Source organism: Elgaria multicarinata, chromosome 3, assembly GCF_023053635.1.
Source record: "Elgaria multicarinata webbii isolate HBS135686 ecotype San Diego chromosome 3, rElgMul1.1.pri, whole genome shotgun sequence".
Classification (NCBI taxonomy): domain Eukaryota; kingdom Metazoa; phylum Chordata; class Lepidosauria; order Squamata; family Anguidae; genus Elgaria; species Elgaria multicarinata.
Window position 1 is genome coordinate 163,263,686 of NC_086173.1, and position 19,358 is coordinate 163,283,043.

Consider the following 19,358-nt stretch of genomic DNA (forward strand, 5'->3'; position numbering starts at 1 on the left):
CATCTACATGGACTTGTTGATCTAAAAGGACGTTTTTATCAAGTTCATTATCCACCTCTTCACACACACACACACACACACCAGGATATCTTTAATTTATATTACGGGACGCTATTTGCATTGGCCCTGCCTCGTGTGCTGGTTTATTTGGTATTTTGGGGACATGTCCAGTTAGTAAACCACTTTGAAGTGATGTTATTAGGGCAGATGAAGAAATAGCAGGGCACAATTTACCAGCAGGTCCCCAAATGGCTATACGTTAAAGTATATAATGCCATAATCTGACTTGAGAGTTAGTAAGTAATTTATCGACAGCAGGTTATATATAACCACTAATTGGGGGAAAAGGAGTGTTCCCCCTATTTCAGATTAGTATTTAAAGATATAAAATATTGCAGTCATGTCTCAGTTTAGTTATTACTTAGAGAAATCAAAGCGGGGGAATCATATTGAGAGATTGTTAAGAAAGTAGATTCTGTTTCTAGCATATTAGAATGCCTTTCGGGATGCTATTCAACATTTCATTTATTTCTTCTTTGTTGTGAATAATTGCGACTTTTTCATACTGAAGATTTTTAGGAATTATGTATATTTTAATTAATACAAAAAGTAACGTAATGCAAACAGTATGCAATACCAAAATGCAATGCAACACCCACGTAGAGAAATACAACAATTCTGCAGGATTAAAAAGATTAAACACTGTCAAAACAAAGACTTCAGGGCACCGTCCTAAGCATGTTCTGACAGAAAAAAGTCCTACAACTCCCAGCATTCCACAGCCAGAAAGAGGTCCTACAACATCCAGAATTCCCCAGCCAGCTATGATGAAAGCTGTAGAACCCTTTCCTGTCAAAACGTCCATAGGATTGCACCCTAAAGTAATATCAAACTTAAAATAATGCACCTGAACCTTTACAAAACATAAATGTGGTGCTGAAAAGATGTTACAGTAAGTGCCAGGCAGGCCTTTTCTAGGGATGCTGTTCCACAATTGAGCAACCAACGAAAAGGCCCGGTCTTTCATTGCCCTGCTCCATACCTCAGATGAGAGGGGTACTCGGCAAAAAGCCTCAGTTGATGATCTTAGGAACACAGGAAGCTGCTTTATACTGGCCCTGTTCAGACGACACTGTTAACCATGGTGGTTAAAGGTTTTTGGTTAAGCAACAGGGTTAATGGTATCACCTGACATATGTTTTCCTTAACTAGGAGCCTCCACTAACCACATTGTGGCCAGCTTCACGAACATTGTTCTGCAGCACTGCAGGTTCACCATGTCTGGCCCCAGTTAAACCTGAAGTTCCCAAACTGTCTTCAAGGGCAGCCCCATATACAATACACTGCGGTAATCCAGCCAGAAAGTTACCAGAGAATGGACCACTGAAGCCAGGTTATCCACAGCCAGGTAGGAATATCAGACAAATCTGATAAAAGACATGGTGCAGCACAGAAAATACCTGTGCCTCCAATGACATTGATTGATCCAAGAGAACATACAAGCTACAGATCCAATCCTTTAGGTTGGGTTGGGGAGGCTTTTTCAGTCCAATTGAGGACTCATTCTATCTGTGGGTGGGGCAAAGGCAAAGTGGGCAGGACCAAACGGGATCTTTACCCACTTTAAGTTAACTCAATGAATTCTTTGGTATGTTCTACTTTCCACACTGCATGTATGGAAAGAATTTTTCTCCTGGGTGAATTCTTTGAGGTAAAGTAATTACAGCAAAGAAGTAGCCAACCAGAAGCTCTTATGACACTCTAAATATTGAAATCATTTTTCCCCTGTATGAATTTTTTTATGTGAAATAAGGGAGTGTTTCCCAAAGTAGCTCTTTCCACACACCAAACATTTAAATGGTTTCTCGCCCGTGTGAATTCTTTCGTGGGCCATAAGGCATGAGCTCCGATTGAAGCTCTTTCCACACTCCAAACACTTAAATGGTTTCTCTCCTGTGTGAGTTATCTGGTGTGTCGTTAGTTGTGAGCCTTGACTGAAGGTCTTTCCGCACTCCAAACATCTGAATGGTTTCTCTCCTGTGTGAGTTCTCTGGTGTGTCGTAAGCTGGGAGCTCTGAATGAAGGTCTTTCCACACTCCAAACATTTAAATGGTTTCTCCCCTGTATGGATTCTGTGATGTGAAATGAGCTGTCCACTCTGACTGAAGCTCTTTCCACACTCCAAGCATTTAAACGGCTTCTCCCCTGTGTGGATTCTTTGGTGTGATGTAAGACTATGGCTCAAACTGAAGCTCTTTCCACACTGCGAGCATTTAAATGGCTTCTCTCCCGTGTGAAATCGCTGGTGTGTCATAAGGCGTGAATTCCATCTGAAGCTCTTTCCACACTCCAAGCATTTAAACGGCTTCTCCCGTGTATAAGTTACTTGATGAGAAGGGAGGTGCATCTTCTGAGGGAAAGCTTTTTCACACTCCAAACATTTAAGTGGTTTGCCTCCCATGTGAGTTCTGCCATTAAGATTAAGGCTTGATTGACAACTGAACTGTTTCCCACACACAAGGCACTGAGTCCTTTCTTCTCCTTCATGTATTCTTTCTTGGACTGGGATTTCACAGACGTCCTCACCCTGAGAAGCAGAAGCTTCATCCCCCGTCTTCTCTTTCTCTTCTGTTCTTGTGTTCTGCTCTTTAACCTCCTGAATTCTGGTTGTTTCCAACGACCCCCTGCGTAGTTCTCTTTCATCCTCCTCGTCCTGCCCATCACCACCTGGAAAGGAGAGAGGCAATAAGAGGTCAAGATTCCAGCTAGACAACAGGAAAAACATCCTGACTGTTAGAGCAGTATGACAATGTAATCAGTTACCTAGGGAGGTGGTGGGCTCTCCCACACTAGAGGCCTTCAAGAGGCAGCCGGACAACCACCTATCAGGGATGCTTTAGGGTGGATTCCTGCATTGAGCAGGGGGTTGGACTTGATGGCATTGTAGGCCCCTTCCAACTCTGCTATTCTATGATTCTATGAAGGGAACAGGGTAAGAAGTCAAAACATGTACACTATTAGTTAAATATCCCCTAACCACAGCAATTCCATCAGGCTACAGCCGAGGGAGGGGTGGGCCTGCAAGGACACCCCGTCGGCTTTGCTGAGAGACCTGCTTCATTGAGATGCTATTCTTCATCATCTGTTTTCTTAAAAACTGGTAGCTATAAATATTTTGCAACTCTGCATTGTCATCACCTAGGACCTCCTGCACAGTTCAACTGGTAAGAGGTCAAGAAAGGAACAGGGCATGAAGTCAAAGAACTAACACTATTTGATATCAGGCTACAGCCGAGGGAGAGGTGGGCCTGCAGAGTGATTCTCCGTCTACTCTGCTGAGAGACCAGCTCTTCCAGAAAAGCTGGCAGTTGTGAATATTCTGCAACCTCACCATGGACCGCTTGCACAGTTCTGCAGAATTCCCCCACGTTCTCAGTCAGGAAGACATTGGGGTCTCTTTCGGCTTGTGGGCCAGCTGAGTCGTGCTCTTCCATTTTCAATCCATGCTCCGTGGCATCATCCATCAGGACTGAAAACATAAGAAGAGACTGAATGGATCAGAGCAAAGACCTATTTAGTCCAGTGTTCTGTTCACAGAGTGGCCAACTAGATGCCCCAATGGGAAGACCACAAGTAGGGTAACAATGTAATAGCACCCTCCTGCTCATCTTGCCCAATCACTGGTATACAGAGGCACAGTGCCCCAGATACTGGAGGAAGTATATAGCCATCATAATTAGTAGCCACTGGTAGCTTTATTTGCCATGTAGGGCTACCTTTGTGCCTAGTTCAGAAACTTCCCGGTTCAATTTTGAGGGACACATATACCATCTATACATCATCTTATAAAAGTTCTCTTTAAGCCTGGTACTTAATGTGTATTTTAGACCTTTTACCTCTAGTCCGGAAACTTCAACTAGTTCAAAATACGGCAGCCAGGCTGGTCACCGGTACACCTAGGGGTGACCACATTACACCAGTTTTAAAATCTCTTCACTGGCTGCCAATTAGTTTCCGGGCGAAGTATAAAGTGTTGGTTATCACCTTTAAAGCCCTACACGGTTTGGGTCCAGGCTACCTGCGGGATCGCCTTCTCCCATACAATCCGCCCCACACACTCAGGTCCTCTGAGAAGAATCTACTTCAGCCTGCCAAAATTAGGCTGACAGGTATTACCCAGAGGACCTTTTCTTCTGCTGCTCCCAGACTGTGGAATGGCCTGCCGAAGGAGACTCATCAACTTAACAGTCTACTAGCGTTCAAGAAAGCTATAAAGACTGATCTCTTCTGACAGGCCTATCCAGTGGAATTTTAGAATGCTGGGAGTTGTAGGACATTTTTCTATCTAGACAGGCATACGATTGTGCTTTCATTCAATTTGGGTGCAATCCTATTGAGATGGCTGAATACCCTCCAAAATAGGAGGCTTACGGCCATCCAATGCAGGGTGCGAGGAGCAATCTTCATGTCTATGCTCCTCCTGCTCTGCATTTTGGCTAGATGGGCTTTTTCGCCCGTCTAGCTGGGAGGGAAGGAGACTGGGGATATGGCCTCCAAAATACCCTCCCCTCCCCACCCACTCGCATACCCCCCTTTCCCTTCTCTCACTTTTGCAAACTTGGAGAGGAGTCCAGCGCTGTTCATTCTGCACCGGCCACCAAGGGGAGAGGCTGGGAGCTTGGATTCCTTGCTCCGTGGTCAGATTGTTGACTTCAACCTCTGATCCAAGAATCCAGACTATCCCATGCCCCCCCCCTCCACATACACACCATACTATAGTGTCGGAGTGGGAGTCAGGAGATCTGGGTTCTCGTCCCCACTTAGCCATGGAAGCTCACTGGAAGACTTTGGGCCAGTCACAGACTCTCAGCCCAACCTACCTCACAGGGTTGTTGTTGTGAGGATAAAATGGAGAAGAAGAGGATGAGGCACAACACCTTGGGTTCCATTAAGAGGAAAAAAGGAAGGATATGAATTTAATAAATAAAATTAAAATAAATAAAATTGCTCCCAATACAAAACAAGTGGACTTTTTTTTAGTCCCTGGACCCATTTCCCTCTTTTTATTAAGGCTTTGTTTTTAACAAAGCACATCTTAATCACCCACATTTAGGTTTTTTTTAACTGTTTTTAACGCTTTATGTGAGTATGTTCTGTGTTTTAAAATTTTAAATTTTGTATACTTGTTTTTATCTCAATGTTAGAATTTCTGTAAACCGCCCAGAGAGCTCTGGCTATGGGGGCGGTATATAAGTGTAATAAATAAATAAATAAATAAATAATCAATCTTGATTTTAATCTTAGCTGACAAAGGTGCCATTTGGGGGCAGAACGATGAGATAGAATATTAATTAATTAATTCAGATGCACCAATCAAGTCAAAAATAATGAGGAAGCCTCACCCAGAGAAGCCAGATTCCCACAATTCTCGTCCATAACCTCCATGTGCAGGGCTCTTTGGCCTGGATCCAGCAAAGCCCACTCCTCATTGGTGAAATCCACAGCCACATCTCCAAAGCTCACTGGACACTGAAAGAAGAAAAAAATGGGTTCTTTTTAATTGATCGGAAAAGGGAGCGAGGAGGGACATAATACAGGATTATAAGAGACTGAAAGAACTGGGCATGTTTAGCCTGGAGAAGGGAAGATTGAGGAGAGACATGATAGCACTCTTCAAGTTCTTGAAAGGTTGTCACACATAGGAGGGCCAGGATCTCTTCTCGATCCTCCCAGAGTGCAGGACACAGAATAACGGGCTCAAGTGACAGGAAGCCAGAATCCGGCTGGACATCAGGAAAAACTTCCTGACTGTTAGAGCAGTACGACAATGGAACCAGTGACCTAGGGAGGTTGTGGGCTCTCCCACACTAGAGGCCTTCAAGAGGCAGCTGGACAACTATCTGTCAGGTATGCTTTAGGGTGGATTCCTGCATTGAGCATGGGGTTGGACTCGATGGCCTACTATTCTATGATTCTATGATAAGATTATGTATGAGATGGAGAAAGCTTTCACTTTTTCTTGTAATACTAGAACTCAAAGGGCTCGTCCAATCAAGTTGAATGGTGAGAAATTCAACTGAGACAAATGGAAGGAGGCCTTTATTCACCTATGGGATTCTTTTCGCAAGACGTTGGGAGGGCCACTGTGGCGTTACCCACATTTCTATTCCCTTAGGTATGTCTGTGTGAGTATGTCTAGAGAGTGTGGAATGTTTGACTGAGTGGCTGGTGATGCTGTGGAAAGGGGGGAGGAGTCTATATATTGGGGAGCAGAGTGGTTTGAGGGGTTCAGTTGGTGATGAGGTTTGGAGGATAGATGTGTTTAGCTGAGTGATTTCTTGTCAGGAGTTGTGTGAGGAGTGAGTGGAAGTAAGATCATAGGGACTAAGGATTGTTATTATTAGATTTATTACTTCCAGTATTCTTAAGAACAGGCAGGAGTTGAATAGAATTTGAAGGAACTAAGAACTGTAAACAACAATAAACATGTTCTTTATTTTGCTACCACCAAACCACGCGTCAGTTTGGCTGTGTCTCCTGCTCTATGGGTTCATAAATAAACACATTACATTAAACCTTCAGCCCGCTGAATTCACAGAAGAGCCTTGTCCAAATCTCCTTAGCTTTTCCCTCTGCTATAAGGGAAAGGTTATGGGTTTCTTTTTACCCCTTCCTCAGGTACTTAAGTGGTGGTGCTTAGACTGAGGGAGGTGTGTGTGTCTCAGCCACCAACTTAGGAGTCTTTAAAAGGGAAACCAGGGATGGAATCCTAAGCAAATTTAGACAGAGAAAAGTCCTACAACTCCCAGCATTTTCCAGCCAGCCATGCTGGGAATTGTAGGACTTTTTTCTGTCTAAACATGTTTGGGATTGTACCCTAGAGAAATTAATGGAGGATTATGAGACTATCAAAGGATGCTAGACATTGTCAGGATTAGACTTGTTCTCCCTAGTGCGGGGGAAGGGGTTTCAGGGTGAGAGGGTCGACAATCACACTTCAAGACTCTTCAGGAATCAAGGATGAATCTTCGCAGGAACTTATCATGGAGAACGCAGACAGCTCAGAGACTTTCATTCCTGGGAACTCAGCCTTAGTCGAGGGGAGGGGACATCGGAGTTGACAGATCCCAGAGTCCGCCACAGGGTCAAGCGGGCGGACTTGAGAGGAGGTGGGAGGCGGACCCTTAGGAAGCGGCTCACGGGAAGCGGCTCACGAGAGGCTCCTCCCAAAAGACCCTCCCTGAGCTAAAGTGCCTGATGGACTGCAGGAAACAGTCCTGCCTTAGTTGAAGGCACCGGCCTAGCTTTGTTAGGCAAATTAAGCTTAGAGTATAGCTCCTAGCGTTCATACTCCCTTCAGGTGAGAAGAGATGTTCAGGTGAGAAGAGATGTTTATTTATATTTATTTATTATTACTGCATTGATATCCCGCATTTTTTCCTCCAAGGAACCCAAGGCGGCATACAGAATCCTCCTCTTCCTCTCCATTTTATCCTCACAACAACAACCCTGTGAGGTGGGTTGGGCCGAGAGTGTGTGACTGGCCCAAAGTCACCCATGGCTGAGTGGGGACTAGAACCCGGGTCTACAGACTCCCAGTCCAAACACTTTCGCCACTACACCACAGTAGCTCTCTTGATTCCATTTGTGGAATAAAGCTTCATAGATTGCACAGCAGATGTCTTTATTGTCTTGCCTCGGCAGGAGGACTTGGAAGCATGACAGACACGGACGCTAAATGGGAAGTCCAGGGTCAGAGGAAACACATCTCGGAATCACCAACCGCTTGGGAATTACAGGGGGAGAAAGAGGCTATCATGTCCTCCTTGTGGACTTCCTTTCAGGACCTAGGGGGCCACTGGGGGGGGGGGGGAAAGATGCTGAACGAGATGGTCTGATCTAGCAGGGCTTTTATTACCTTCACAATCAGAGAATATAGTGAGGCGTTCCCTTGAAGGATTCCAGCCTTCGGGAGTTGCCTTTCCAACATTCCTACTGGCTACTTTCATTGAAGCAAAAGGAGAGAGAGGGATTTTTCAAGCCCAGGACTTCCCCCGCCCCCAAGAACTCCAGGCTGCCCCACGGCCTGATTCCCCAATCTTCACACAGCACATAGTTAAATTATGGAACTCACAACCACAAGATGTAGTGATGGCCACCAATTTGGAGGGCTTTAAAAGGGAGTTGGATAAATTCCTGGAGGCAAAGGCTATCAACACCCTGATGGATGTGTGCTACCTCCAGTATTCGAGGCAGTAAGCCTGTGTGCACCAGTTGCTGGGGAACATGGGTGGGAGGGTGCTGTTGCACCATGTCTTGCTTGTTCATCCCGGGCCGATGGCTGGTTGGCCACTCTGTGAAGAGTGCTGGACTAGAATCACAGAATAGTAGAGTTGGAAGGGGCCTAAAGGCCATCAACCCTCAGTCTGATCCAGCAGGGCTCTTCTTATGTTCTTATCCCTCCCCTACCTGATCACCCTGCACAGCAGCTGTTTCCCCGCCAGCAGCATCAGGAGACAACCGAGAATGGATCGCTGGGGTCATTCCATTCCCTGCGAGGAAGAAAGAGGTAGATATTGCATCTCCTGCACACTAATGTTTCATTTAAAAATACAGGTATTTCTCAATCAGTTTCTTGCACGAAGGAGAAGAAAGAAAGGTTCTCCCCACGTTGGCTTTTGGGGCAGAATTCCAAACTCTCTGTTTGCATCTATTATGGAGCCACAGAATATAGTTAAGGTGCGGGTGGGGATTCCATTTCTGTTGCATTTCTCCCACCCCATTCTGCAGAGGAAATGAGTTTTTAGAGCAGTGCCGTGATAACGGAATAGAACTTTCCACCTTTTAGACGTAATGCAATATTGGTCTCTGCTGCTGAACTGATCACGGTAAGAGGTTCGTAGTCAGGGTTTACCAACAATTTGCAAACATCTCTTTTTAAACTGTGCTATTGCACTAGCACCCATCTTAAGTACGTCTTCTCCGCCCTAGATTGGGGCTGAATGGCGAAGGAAAAATGTGGAGGGAGGCTACGTTCTAAGTTGAGTCATAGAAATTTACAGCTCGAAGGGACCCTGGAGAGCATCTAGTCCAACCCGTCGCTCACTGCAGGAGCTACAATGCCGTATGTGGCTACAGCATCCCTGGCGAATGACCCTCTTGCCTCTGCTTAAGTCCTTCCAGAGAAGGAGAGCCCACCCTGTTTGCCCCAGTCATCCTTACCCAGGAAAGTAGCAGCTTGGTCAAATTCCTCCAGGAGCCACCGGAAAAGTGAGCGCTGCCTGGTGCCCGATGGAGGTTTCATTGCCTGCGGGCCGGGGGGAGCACGGACCTTTTTCAGCCCCAGGGCCAAATTCTGTTTCAAAGAAGCTCTCAGGGGCCACATTCTAGTGGTGGGCGGAGCCACAGGCAAACGTGGGCAGGGCTGAAAAAGAAAAGAAAATCTTATTACGAATTTATACAAGGAAGCATGTCTACTCAGAAGTAAACATGAGCAGGACTGAACCACCCAGCAAGACTTTCAGATAGAGTCCCAAACGCCAAGCCTTTGCATGTCTACTCAGCAGTAAGTGGGAAAAGGCTCAGAAGTAAGCGGGACTGAATCACTCAGCAACACAGTCAGCATTTGTAGGCAGAGGCAAGTATGTGTATCGTGCTGGCTCAGCAGTAAGCAGGACAAGGCTCACAAGGAAGCCGCATCCTCCCCTGGACCTGCTCCTTCTGCCATGCAAGGATTGCACTCTCTTATCTCCAATGAGTAGCTGATAAGAGCTTTATCCTGCTGAGAACTGACAGAGGGGCAATTTAAGGCCCTCCAGATGTTTTGACTGACAACTCCCACCATTCTTCTCTACTGACTATGCTGGCTAGGCCAAAATATCTGGAAGGTCACAAGTTTGCCATTACCTTCACAGTGTAAACTGGAATGAACAGGATAGAGTGACCATATGGAAATGAGGACCGGGCTCCTGTCTCTTTAACAGTTGCATAGAAAAGGGAATTTCAGCAGGTGTCCTTTGTATGCAGGCAGCACCTGGTGAAATCCCCTCTTCATCACAACAGTTAAAGCTGCAGGAGCCCTGCCTAGAATGATAAGATACAAACGAGGGCAGGGATCCTGCAGCTTTAACTCTTGTGATGAAGAGGGGATTTCACCAGGTGCTGCGGGCATACAAATGACAACGGTTAAAGAGACAGGAACCCTGTCCTCCTTCTCATATGGTCACCCTAGCAACGACATCATCACCCAGAGGTACCAGCTGCGGGTTGGAGGGAAGAGCTTTTCCCTCCGTGGCAGATGGGGCAGGACCTGAGGAAGACGCTGCCAAGGTAGATGGGGGAACCACTACGGGCCTTATCAAGCCTACCAGAAGTTCCTCGTCCCTGCCTGAGAGAAATCAGCGACTACTTCTGTTCATGGTTCCTGCCTCTGAAACCGAAGTGAGGAAGGATCCAATGCAGGGAATGTGGGGAGGGATTAGAGAAGGAGTGACACAGGCAAAGGGTTTGGCGGTTCCATGTCATCCCCTTGGGTTATTAAATAGAATTTGGACTAATAGCCAGTTTTCTCTTAATTCATATTATCTGCTCCTCGGGAATCCGAAGATGAAACGCTCTCACCTGCTGCGTTTCCTGCTTCTTGTCCTCCGCCTGGCTCAAGAGGAAACCTTCCGCCAGGGCCACCGCCTGGGAACTGGTCTCCGCTCCACATTCCCTGACCCAGCTCTCTATCTCCGGGGGCAGGATGGTTAGAAACTGCTCCAGAATCACCAGGTCCAAGATCTGAGCTTTCGTGTGCCGCTCCGGCTTCAGCCACTGAAGGCAAAGGCTGTGGAGACGGTTGCAGGCCTCTCGGGGACCGTCGGCATCCCAGTAGCGGAAGAGCCTGAAGCGCTGGCGCTGTACATCCATGCTGAGGGTGTCCTCCTCACCCAGGATCTCCTGGATGGTTCTTTCCCAGAATCCCGCAGTGCTCTCAGCCGGGACAGCATCAGGGTCTCTTTTATCTTTAGGGCCAGCTGAGCCTTCCATTTTTGACACATGCTCCAAGGCAGCCCCCATCAAGGCCAAAATTATCGCCTTTCCACTTCCTTCCTTTCTTTAAGACAAGGCCTTCCCGGGCGGGTGGGCCTTCTCAACTGTGGGAAGCGAAGCGGTCCTGCGTGCGAAACATGACACTATCGAAGCAGTATGATATTTCATAAGCAAAAGTGGAGGATGCCAGCCAGTGAATCCCTGAAGGAAAAGCAAGCAAATATTAAGAATCGAAGAGGAATTAGGAACTGGGAGGAGGTTCTATCACCTGAGGGCTGGAGGGCAACGCCTTGATTTATCTGGGATTCATAAAACGCACCATCTCCCCCACTGGTCTTTGCCTCACGATTCTTTCCTTCCCAACCAGACATGTATTTTGGGACACATCTGTCCGCTCCACCCCCATCACACACACACACACACACACACTCCACCTCTATTTTAGATATGCAGCGGTGTATAAATATTGTAAATAAATTGAATAACAAATAAACGTGGCAGTAGCACGGCCTTCTCAGAGCAGTGGCAAACCCCAACCCAACTGAAGCAGAGAGAAGGCCTGTTCAGATGACACTTCAAGCCGTGTGGTTAGTGAAACTGGTTCTGGCCCCGTTCACAAGACACCTTAAACAATGGTTTTAACCACGGTGAAGAAAGCAAAAGGCTTTATTCACCGTAGTTAAAGCCATGGTTTAAGGTGTCTTCTGAACATGGCCCGGCTTTCCGGCTTAATCACCATGGTTAAAGCCATGGTTTAAGGTGTTGTCTGAACGGGGCCTCTCTGGGGTTACCACTAACCACAAGCCGTGCTGTTGCACACAACACTTTAAGCCACGCTTAGAGCCCCTAACCCTGCTGCAGACGGTCCGACTGTGGTTAGTGAGTGAGCTGGGTTTAGCAAAACACATCGCACAAGACACCTTAAACCCTGCTGCTTAACCAAAAGCATTAACCAGCAGGGTTTAAGGTGTCTTCTGAACAGGCCCACTGAGAGATGGGAAGTGAGAAAAGAGAAACAGGGCTCTTCCGTCAGCTATGCTGAGAGGCCAGCTCCTTTTCTCCATGAATTGATGCCCGAGGTTGCGTTTTCCCCTCCTCCTCCCTTTTGGACCTTAGCTTAGGGATTTCAATTTTAAGATTTCAATCAGGGCCCTGCGCCTACTCTAGAGTAAAAAACGGTTTTAAAAAACATAGCTAGACATAGATAATGGCCCTGTTCAGAAGACACCTTAAACCTCAGCGTTAACTGTGTTGAATAAGCCTTTGGCCCTGTTCAGAAGACACCTTAAACCAGAGCTTTCCAAACTTTTCATGTTGGTTACACACTTTTTAGACATGCATCATTTCGCAACACAATAATTCAGTTTTACTAGCAAATCGAATGTTAAACTAACCCTTTATAAGAGATACGGACACATACATAAATTGTAATAACGAAATGTATGGGGACACAACATATCTCATGAAAACCTTTCATTTATATTTTTAAAAATATGATTTGCAAGATAATAACATACATTTCCAAGACTTTTCACATTGAACCAATTTTGTTGAGCTGCGATCGAGCTGTGATTGAGACGGTGTTCTATCAAAAAACTGGACCCATGGAATTTCTCGAATGCGTCACTTCAGGTGCAGCCACGTCACCGGAAGTGACACGGAATCAGCTGTTTCGACCCGATTATGCATACTGCGTATGTGCAGTACCTGTATGATCCCTCGACCATGGTGCACATACACGGATACGCCGGAAGGGGAATTTACTAGCGCACCATACTAATCGGCACCTTTGCTGCGTAAAAATGCATGCAAGTTGGTATTGCTTATTTCACAGACTCAGAAGTTTCTCGTTACATTCCTACACACTGCAGCTGACACACTAATGTGTCGCGACACACAGTTTGGAAAGCTCTACCTTAAACCATGGCCATAACCACGGTGGTTAAGCCAGAAAGCCAGATTGTGTTCAGAAGACACCTTAAACCATGACGAATAATGCAAAAACCTTTTGCAGCGTGGTTAAAGCCGTGGTTCAAGGTGTCTTCTGAACACAGCCCTGCTTTCCGGCTTAACCACTGTGGTTAAAGCCGTGGTTTAAGGTGTCTTCTGAATAGGGCCTTTTTGTCTTAGTCACCGTCGTGAAAGCTGTGGTTCAAGGTGTCTTCTGAACGGGGGCTGTGGCGTTACACCCCACAAGTCAGTCCCCAAATGTATGTCTGAAGTTTGTAAGTCTGTAGTTTTTAGAATGTTGGCCTGAGTGGGTGGAGCTAGAATGTCTGGGGAGGGGGAGGAGTCATATATAAGGGAAGGACTGAGGGGATTGAAGGAGACTTTTTAGGTACTCTTAGAGTCTTTAGTGCTCTCTGTGTTTAGAGTACTTAAGTTCTGGGAAATCTGAGGTTCAGTGTAGAGAGTGGTGTCTTTGGAGTGTGGTGCGCACATAGTTGATGTATATTAATCAATACAGATAATAAAGAAAGCTCAAGAGTGATGGTGTGAGAGAAAGGAAAGCGTGTATGTGAATGGTTGAAAGGATGGGATGAAAGGTTTCAAAAAGGTTTTTAAATGTTTTATTTGAAACAAAGCTTGTGAACTTTTAAAAATAAATTTTGATTGTTTTGTTTTTAACTACCACAAAAATCCCACGTGTCTGTTTGGCATTTATCATCTGAAGTTTACACATTTCGCACCCACTCTGACAATAATTCAACTCAGCACATATAACTCACAGTGTTTTATTTTATATATTGAAATCCTTCCCCATTTAAACCCCTTTCTCCACATAGTTTGGAGGAAGGTGTTTTTTATGAGCTTTTATATTGTATTTTATATTATGGTTTTATACTGTTGTTTTATACTTTGAATGGTTTTGATTTTTGTGAACCGCCCAGAGAGCTCCGGCTATTGGGTGGTATAGTAATGTAATAAATAAATAAATAAATAAATTATCCCTCGCCTCAGGCGTATCAAGTGGTGGTGCTTGGCTTGAGCATGGAGTAGCCGCGGCCAGGCTTGGTGTTCAGAGCCTGTGTCGTGGCAGGGGCCGATATGGACAACCCTCTGTCAGGGATGCTTTAGGGTGGATTCCTGCATTGAGCAGGGGGTTGGACTCGATGGCCTTGTAGGCCCCTTCCAACTCTGCTATTCTATGACTCTATATCCATTTTGGCCCTTAGAGCTTGGCCTCCTTCCCACTTGGGGGGGGGGGTTCTCCCCACCCACCCACTCCTCACTTTCCAGGCTCCCTCCCATTGCAGCCCTGTGCGTCTCCTGCACCCAGGTGCACGTTCCCCACTCACCAGATCCTCCTGGTTGGGAAATGCAAAGAGCAGCGGCCTCCGCGGATCTTTATCCCTGCATGCTCTGGGTCAAAGCCGGCTCCAGCCTCCCCTTGCAGCCGCCATCCGCTCCCTCCGCATCTGGACCTTCTGCTTCTCTTCCCCCCATAAAACAAACCCCATTCGCCAAACAGGATGGGGCGGTGCTTGAGCTCCGGAGGACCATTCCCTCCCCCCCTCCCGCAAGACCGAATTCCCTTCCTCTCTAGGAATCCATCTCCTGTTCCTTTAACCCAGTTGTTCCCAAACTTTTTCAGGTCACCGCTCCCTTGGTTCCACAAACTCATGCCCAGTGCCCCCTACCCTACACTATAAAAATCATTATTCAGAGTAGCAGTTTTCAACGACCCACGAAGGAAGATAATAATAAAATTCAAAACAGGAAAAATTAATTGAATATTTATTCAAAATCCAATTGCATTTTTTTTAGTTTATTCAATTAAACATAATTGGGGTGACCCTATGAAAAGGAGGACAGGGCTCCTGTATCTTTAACACTTGCATAGAAAAGGGAATTTCAGCAGGTGTCATTTGTACACATGCAGCACCTGGTGAAATTCCCTCTTCATCACAACAGTTAAAGCTGCAGGAGCTATACTAGAGTGACCAGATTTAAAAGAGGGCAGGGCCCCTGCAGCTTTAACTATTGTGATGAAGAAGAAATTTCACCAGGTTTCCCATATACACAAACAACACCTGCTGAAATTTCCTTTTCTATGCAACTATTAAAGATACAGGAGCCCTGTCCTCCTTGTCATATGTTCACCGAAAACATAATTGATGAACTTGATCCAGCGATATCCTCTTTTCAAAGTCTGATAGTCATTAAGCAAGAATATTAGATATCACGTTTAGTAACTAGGGTAGAGTAACCTCACTATTCTGTAAATTCTTAATGTGATGGATGGGCTTGATGAAGTGATACCAGTTTCCCAATGTCTGGTTTAAAGTCACTTAACATGAGTCTTAAATCACCAAGTTTAGTAATCTGGAGTCGATTTCTTTGCTTGGAGAGAAGTAGACAGACCACACCAAAACCACATTCCACCAAATATGATGTTGGAAATGCAACCAGGTGCTTCTGAACCACTCTCCATAGTGCAGGATAGCGATCAGAAATTTCCTTCTGTAACTGAAACTCCTGGTACAGAAAAGACCACCTCGAGTGCCCCCCTGCCGCCCCTTGCCTCTTAATGCCCCCCTATGCAATCCCACCGCACCCAAGGGGGCAGTACCGCCCACTTTGGGAACCACTGCTTTAACCCTTAGAAGACTGAACAGCAAGATCTCTCTGCTTGGGAATTGCAGCCTGTGATCGTGTTCACTTCCTCAGGACTGAGCACTGAAGTAACATTAATGTAGGGTGACCCTATGGAAAGGAGGACAAGGCTCTTGCATCTTGAACAGTTGTATGGGAAAAGGGAATTTCAGCAGGTGTCCTTTGTACGCATGAAGCACCTGGTGAAGCTTCCTCTTCATCACCAGCTGCAGGAGTATAACTAGAGTGATCAGATACAAAAGAGGGCAGGGCTCCTGCAGCTTTAACTGTTGTGATAAAGAGGGAATTTCACCAGGTGCTGCATGCATGCAAATAATACCTGCTGAAATTCCAGATGTCTATTAGGGTGACTATATGAAAAGGACAGGGCTCCTGCAGCAGCTGGTGAATTCTTCATCACAACAGTTAAAGATGCAGGAGCCCTGCCCTCTTTTGTGTCTGGTTACTCCAGTATAGTTTTAACAGTTGTGATGCAGAGGGCATTTCACCAAGTGATGCACGCATAGAAATGACACCTGCTGAAATTCCCTTTCCGATAGAACTGTTAAAGATATAGGAGCCCTGTCCTCATTTCCAGGTGGTCACCCTACATTAATATCAATCTTAGAATAATGCACTTGAACTTTTGCAAAATGTCACAGATGTTTAATAATATTAAAATATATTTTTCTGGTGTTTTTTTAAAAAATGAATGGGTGAACAAACGTATACTTGATTTGTGTGTATCACAGAGAGGGAGAGAGAAACAGACACAAGGTGTGGCTTTTCTGCTATATTGCTGCAATGTTTTCATAGAATCATAGGATTGTAGAGTTGGAAGGGGCTCTAAGGCCATCTAGTCCAACCCCCTGCTCAATGCAGGGATCCACCCTAAAGCATACCTGACAGATGGTTGTCCAGCTGCCTCTTGAAGGCTTCTAGGGTGGGAGAGCCCACAACCTCCCTAGGTAACTGGTTCTATTGTCATACTGCTCTAACAGTCAGAAAGTTTTTCCTCATGTCCAGCCGGAATCTGTCTTCCTTGAACTTGAGCCCGTTATTCCGTGTCCTGCACTCTGGGATGATTGAGAAGAGATCCTGGCCCTCCTCATAGTATTTAGCTATGATCAAGCTAAATACAAAAATCCCATTTCATGGAGTCCCTAGCCTAGAACAAATTTGTCACACATAACTCTCGCTTGTTTCTTTCCTGTGTTGGATATTCGGTGGTATATGACCTCTAAATGTGGAGGGTCTGTTATTAAACTACTGCAACTAAGATCCATTAAGAGACCATGAATTAAAATAAAAGCAGGAGATGTTTGTTTATTATGTGCATTTATTATTTATCACAAATTATTGTTAATTAGTAATTATGTATATTTATTGGTTGCCTATCAACTTACTCCTCTACAAGACATACAAATTAAATCAACAAAAATGCAAAATAAAATATCAAAGCTTCCACTACATCACTCTTTGGACCACCAAATGACAATGAGAAGACGCACTGATTGTGGAGGGAAAGAAAACTTCCATCACCACCATCATGGCCACCCAGTAGACTCGATAAAGAGCTTGTGTTACATTACAGTTTTCTTTCGCTTCCTTTCCAGATGTCTATTAGGGTGACTATATGAAAAAGGACAGGGCTCCTGCAGCACCTGGTGAAATTCCCTCTTTATCACAACAGCTAAAGCAGCAGGAGCCCTGCCCTCCTTTGTGTCTGGTTACTCTAGTATAGTTTTAACTGTTGTGATGAAGAGGTAATTTCACCAGGTGCTGCATGCATAGAAATGACACCTGTTGAAATTCCCTTTTCTATACAACTGTTAAAGATACAGGAGCCCTGTCCTCCTTTCCATGTGGTCACCCTAAGCCTATCCATTTACTTCATTGCTCTTTCTTCTGCTATAAACTAAGGAGTTTCTAGGGTTCTGCTCAATGGCAATCATGTCAAATGCCCAGGACTGCCGTGAGCACCAGTTATACCAAGCAAAAAAAAAATCCTCCAAACCACTGTTTAGGCACAGTGACCCTGTTCAGAAGCCACGCTAAGCCATGGTGCTTAAGCATTTTGAGCTAAACATCATGGCTTCGCATGTCTTGTGAACCATTCCTAACCATGCTGGCTACATAATCACGTTTTAAACATACTAACCATTTGCTGCGAAAGTTTTAGTGGCCTAACCATGGCTTAGCGTGTTGTCTGAACAGGCCCATTGCCATACAAACAGTAACAGAGTTAGGTAATCAGAAGCTCTTTCCACATTCTAAACATCTAAATCATTTTTCGCGGTGTGAATTTTCTGATGTTCAATAAGGGAGTGTTTCCCAAAATAGCTCTTTCCACAGTCTGAACATTTAAAAGGTTTCTCCCCTGTGTGAATTCTTTGGTGTTCCACCAGGTGTGAGCTCCGGTTGAAGCTCTTTCCACATTCCGAACATTTAAATGGTTTCTCTCCTGTGTGAATTATCTGATGAGAAGTGAGGTATCTCCCAAAACGGAAGGTCTTTCCACACTCCAGGCATTGAAAAGGTTTATCCCCTGTGTGAATTCTTTGGTGAGTCCTAAGCTGTGAGTTCTGAGTGAAGCTCTTTCCACACTCCAGGCAATTAAATGTTTTTTCACCAGTGTGAGTTCTTTGATGGGAAGTGAGGTATCTCTCAACAGGAAAGGTCTTTCCGCACTCAAAGCATTTAAATGGTTTCTCCCCTGTGTGAATTCTTTGGTGTGCCATAAGCTGGGAGCTCTGAGTGAAACTCTTACCACACTCCAGACAATTAAATGGTTTCTCCCCTGTGTGAATTCTCTGGTGTGCCATAAGTTGGGAGCTCTGACCAAAGCTCTTTCCACACTCCAAGCATTTAAAAGGTTTCTCCCCTGTGTGAATTCTTTGGTGGGCCATGAGGTGTGAGCTCCGATTGAAGCTCTTTCCACACTCCAAGCATTGAAAAGGTTTCTCCCCTGTGTGAATTCTTTGGTGTGTCATAAGGAGTGAGTTCCATCTGAAGCTCTTTCCACACTCCAAGCATTGAAAAGGTTTCTCCCCGGTGTGAATTCTTTGGTGTGACAGAAGGTTTGCGCTCTGAATGAAGCTCTTTCCGCACTCCAAGCATTTGAACGGTTTCTCCCATGTGTGACTTTTCTGATGAGCAGTGAGATGTGTCGTCTGAGTAAAAGTTTGTTCACACTTCAAGCATTTAAACGGTTTCTCTCCCATGTGAATACACTCATGTACAGTAAGTGACTCTGCCCAACAGATGCTCTTTCCACACTCCAAACTATTAAATTGATTCCCCGTTGGGTGAATTCCTTGATGAGGAGGGAGGTATTTCTTAATTCTGAAGTTCTTTCCACACTCACAACACTTGAAAGTACTCTCTCCTGTGCGAGTTCTCATATTAAGATCAAGGCTTGACTGACAACTGAACTGTTTCCCACACACGAGGCACTTAGTCCTTCCTTCTCCTTCGTGAATTCTTTCTTGGACTGGGATTTCACAGACATCCTCACCCTGAGAAGCAGAAGCGTCATCCCCCATCTTCTCTTTTTCTTCTGTTCTTGCTTTCTGCTCTTCAACCTCTTGACTTCTGGTTGTCTCCAATGTCCCCCTGCGTAGTTCTCTTTCATCCTTGTCCTGCGCATCACCACCTGGAAAGGAGAGAGGCAATAGGTGAGAGCTCAAGAAAGGAACAGGGTATGAAGTCAAAGAATGTACACTATT

At 45.4% G+C, this 19,358-nt stretch overlaps 1 protein-coding gene across 1 annotated transcript in view; it reads right to left on the reverse strand.

The window, feature by feature from the left end:
* Positions 1-600: 600 nt before the first annotated feature.
* The window catches only part of LOC134395721 (zinc finger protein 197-like), a 29,108-nt gene continuing 10,350 nt past the window's right edge, over positions 601-19,358 (reverse strand). The window contains exons 7-13 of the mRNA XM_063121883.1: positions 17,910-19,285; positions 10,621-11,094; positions 9,223-9,424; positions 8,470-8,552; positions 5,403-5,529; positions 3,392-3,529; positions 601-2,727 (exon numbers count right to left, since the gene is read on the reverse strand). Of these exons, the coding sequence (XP_062977953.1) occupies positions 1,775-2,727; positions 3,392-3,529; positions 5,403-5,529; positions 8,470-8,552; positions 9,223-9,424; positions 10,621-11,094; positions 17,910-19,285 (3,353 nt within the window). The 3' untranslated portion in view covers positions 601-1,774. The remainder of the gene's footprint in view (positions 2,728-3,391; positions 3,530-5,402; positions 5,530-8,469; positions 8,553-9,222; positions 9,425-10,620; positions 11,095-17,909; positions 19,286-19,358) is intronic.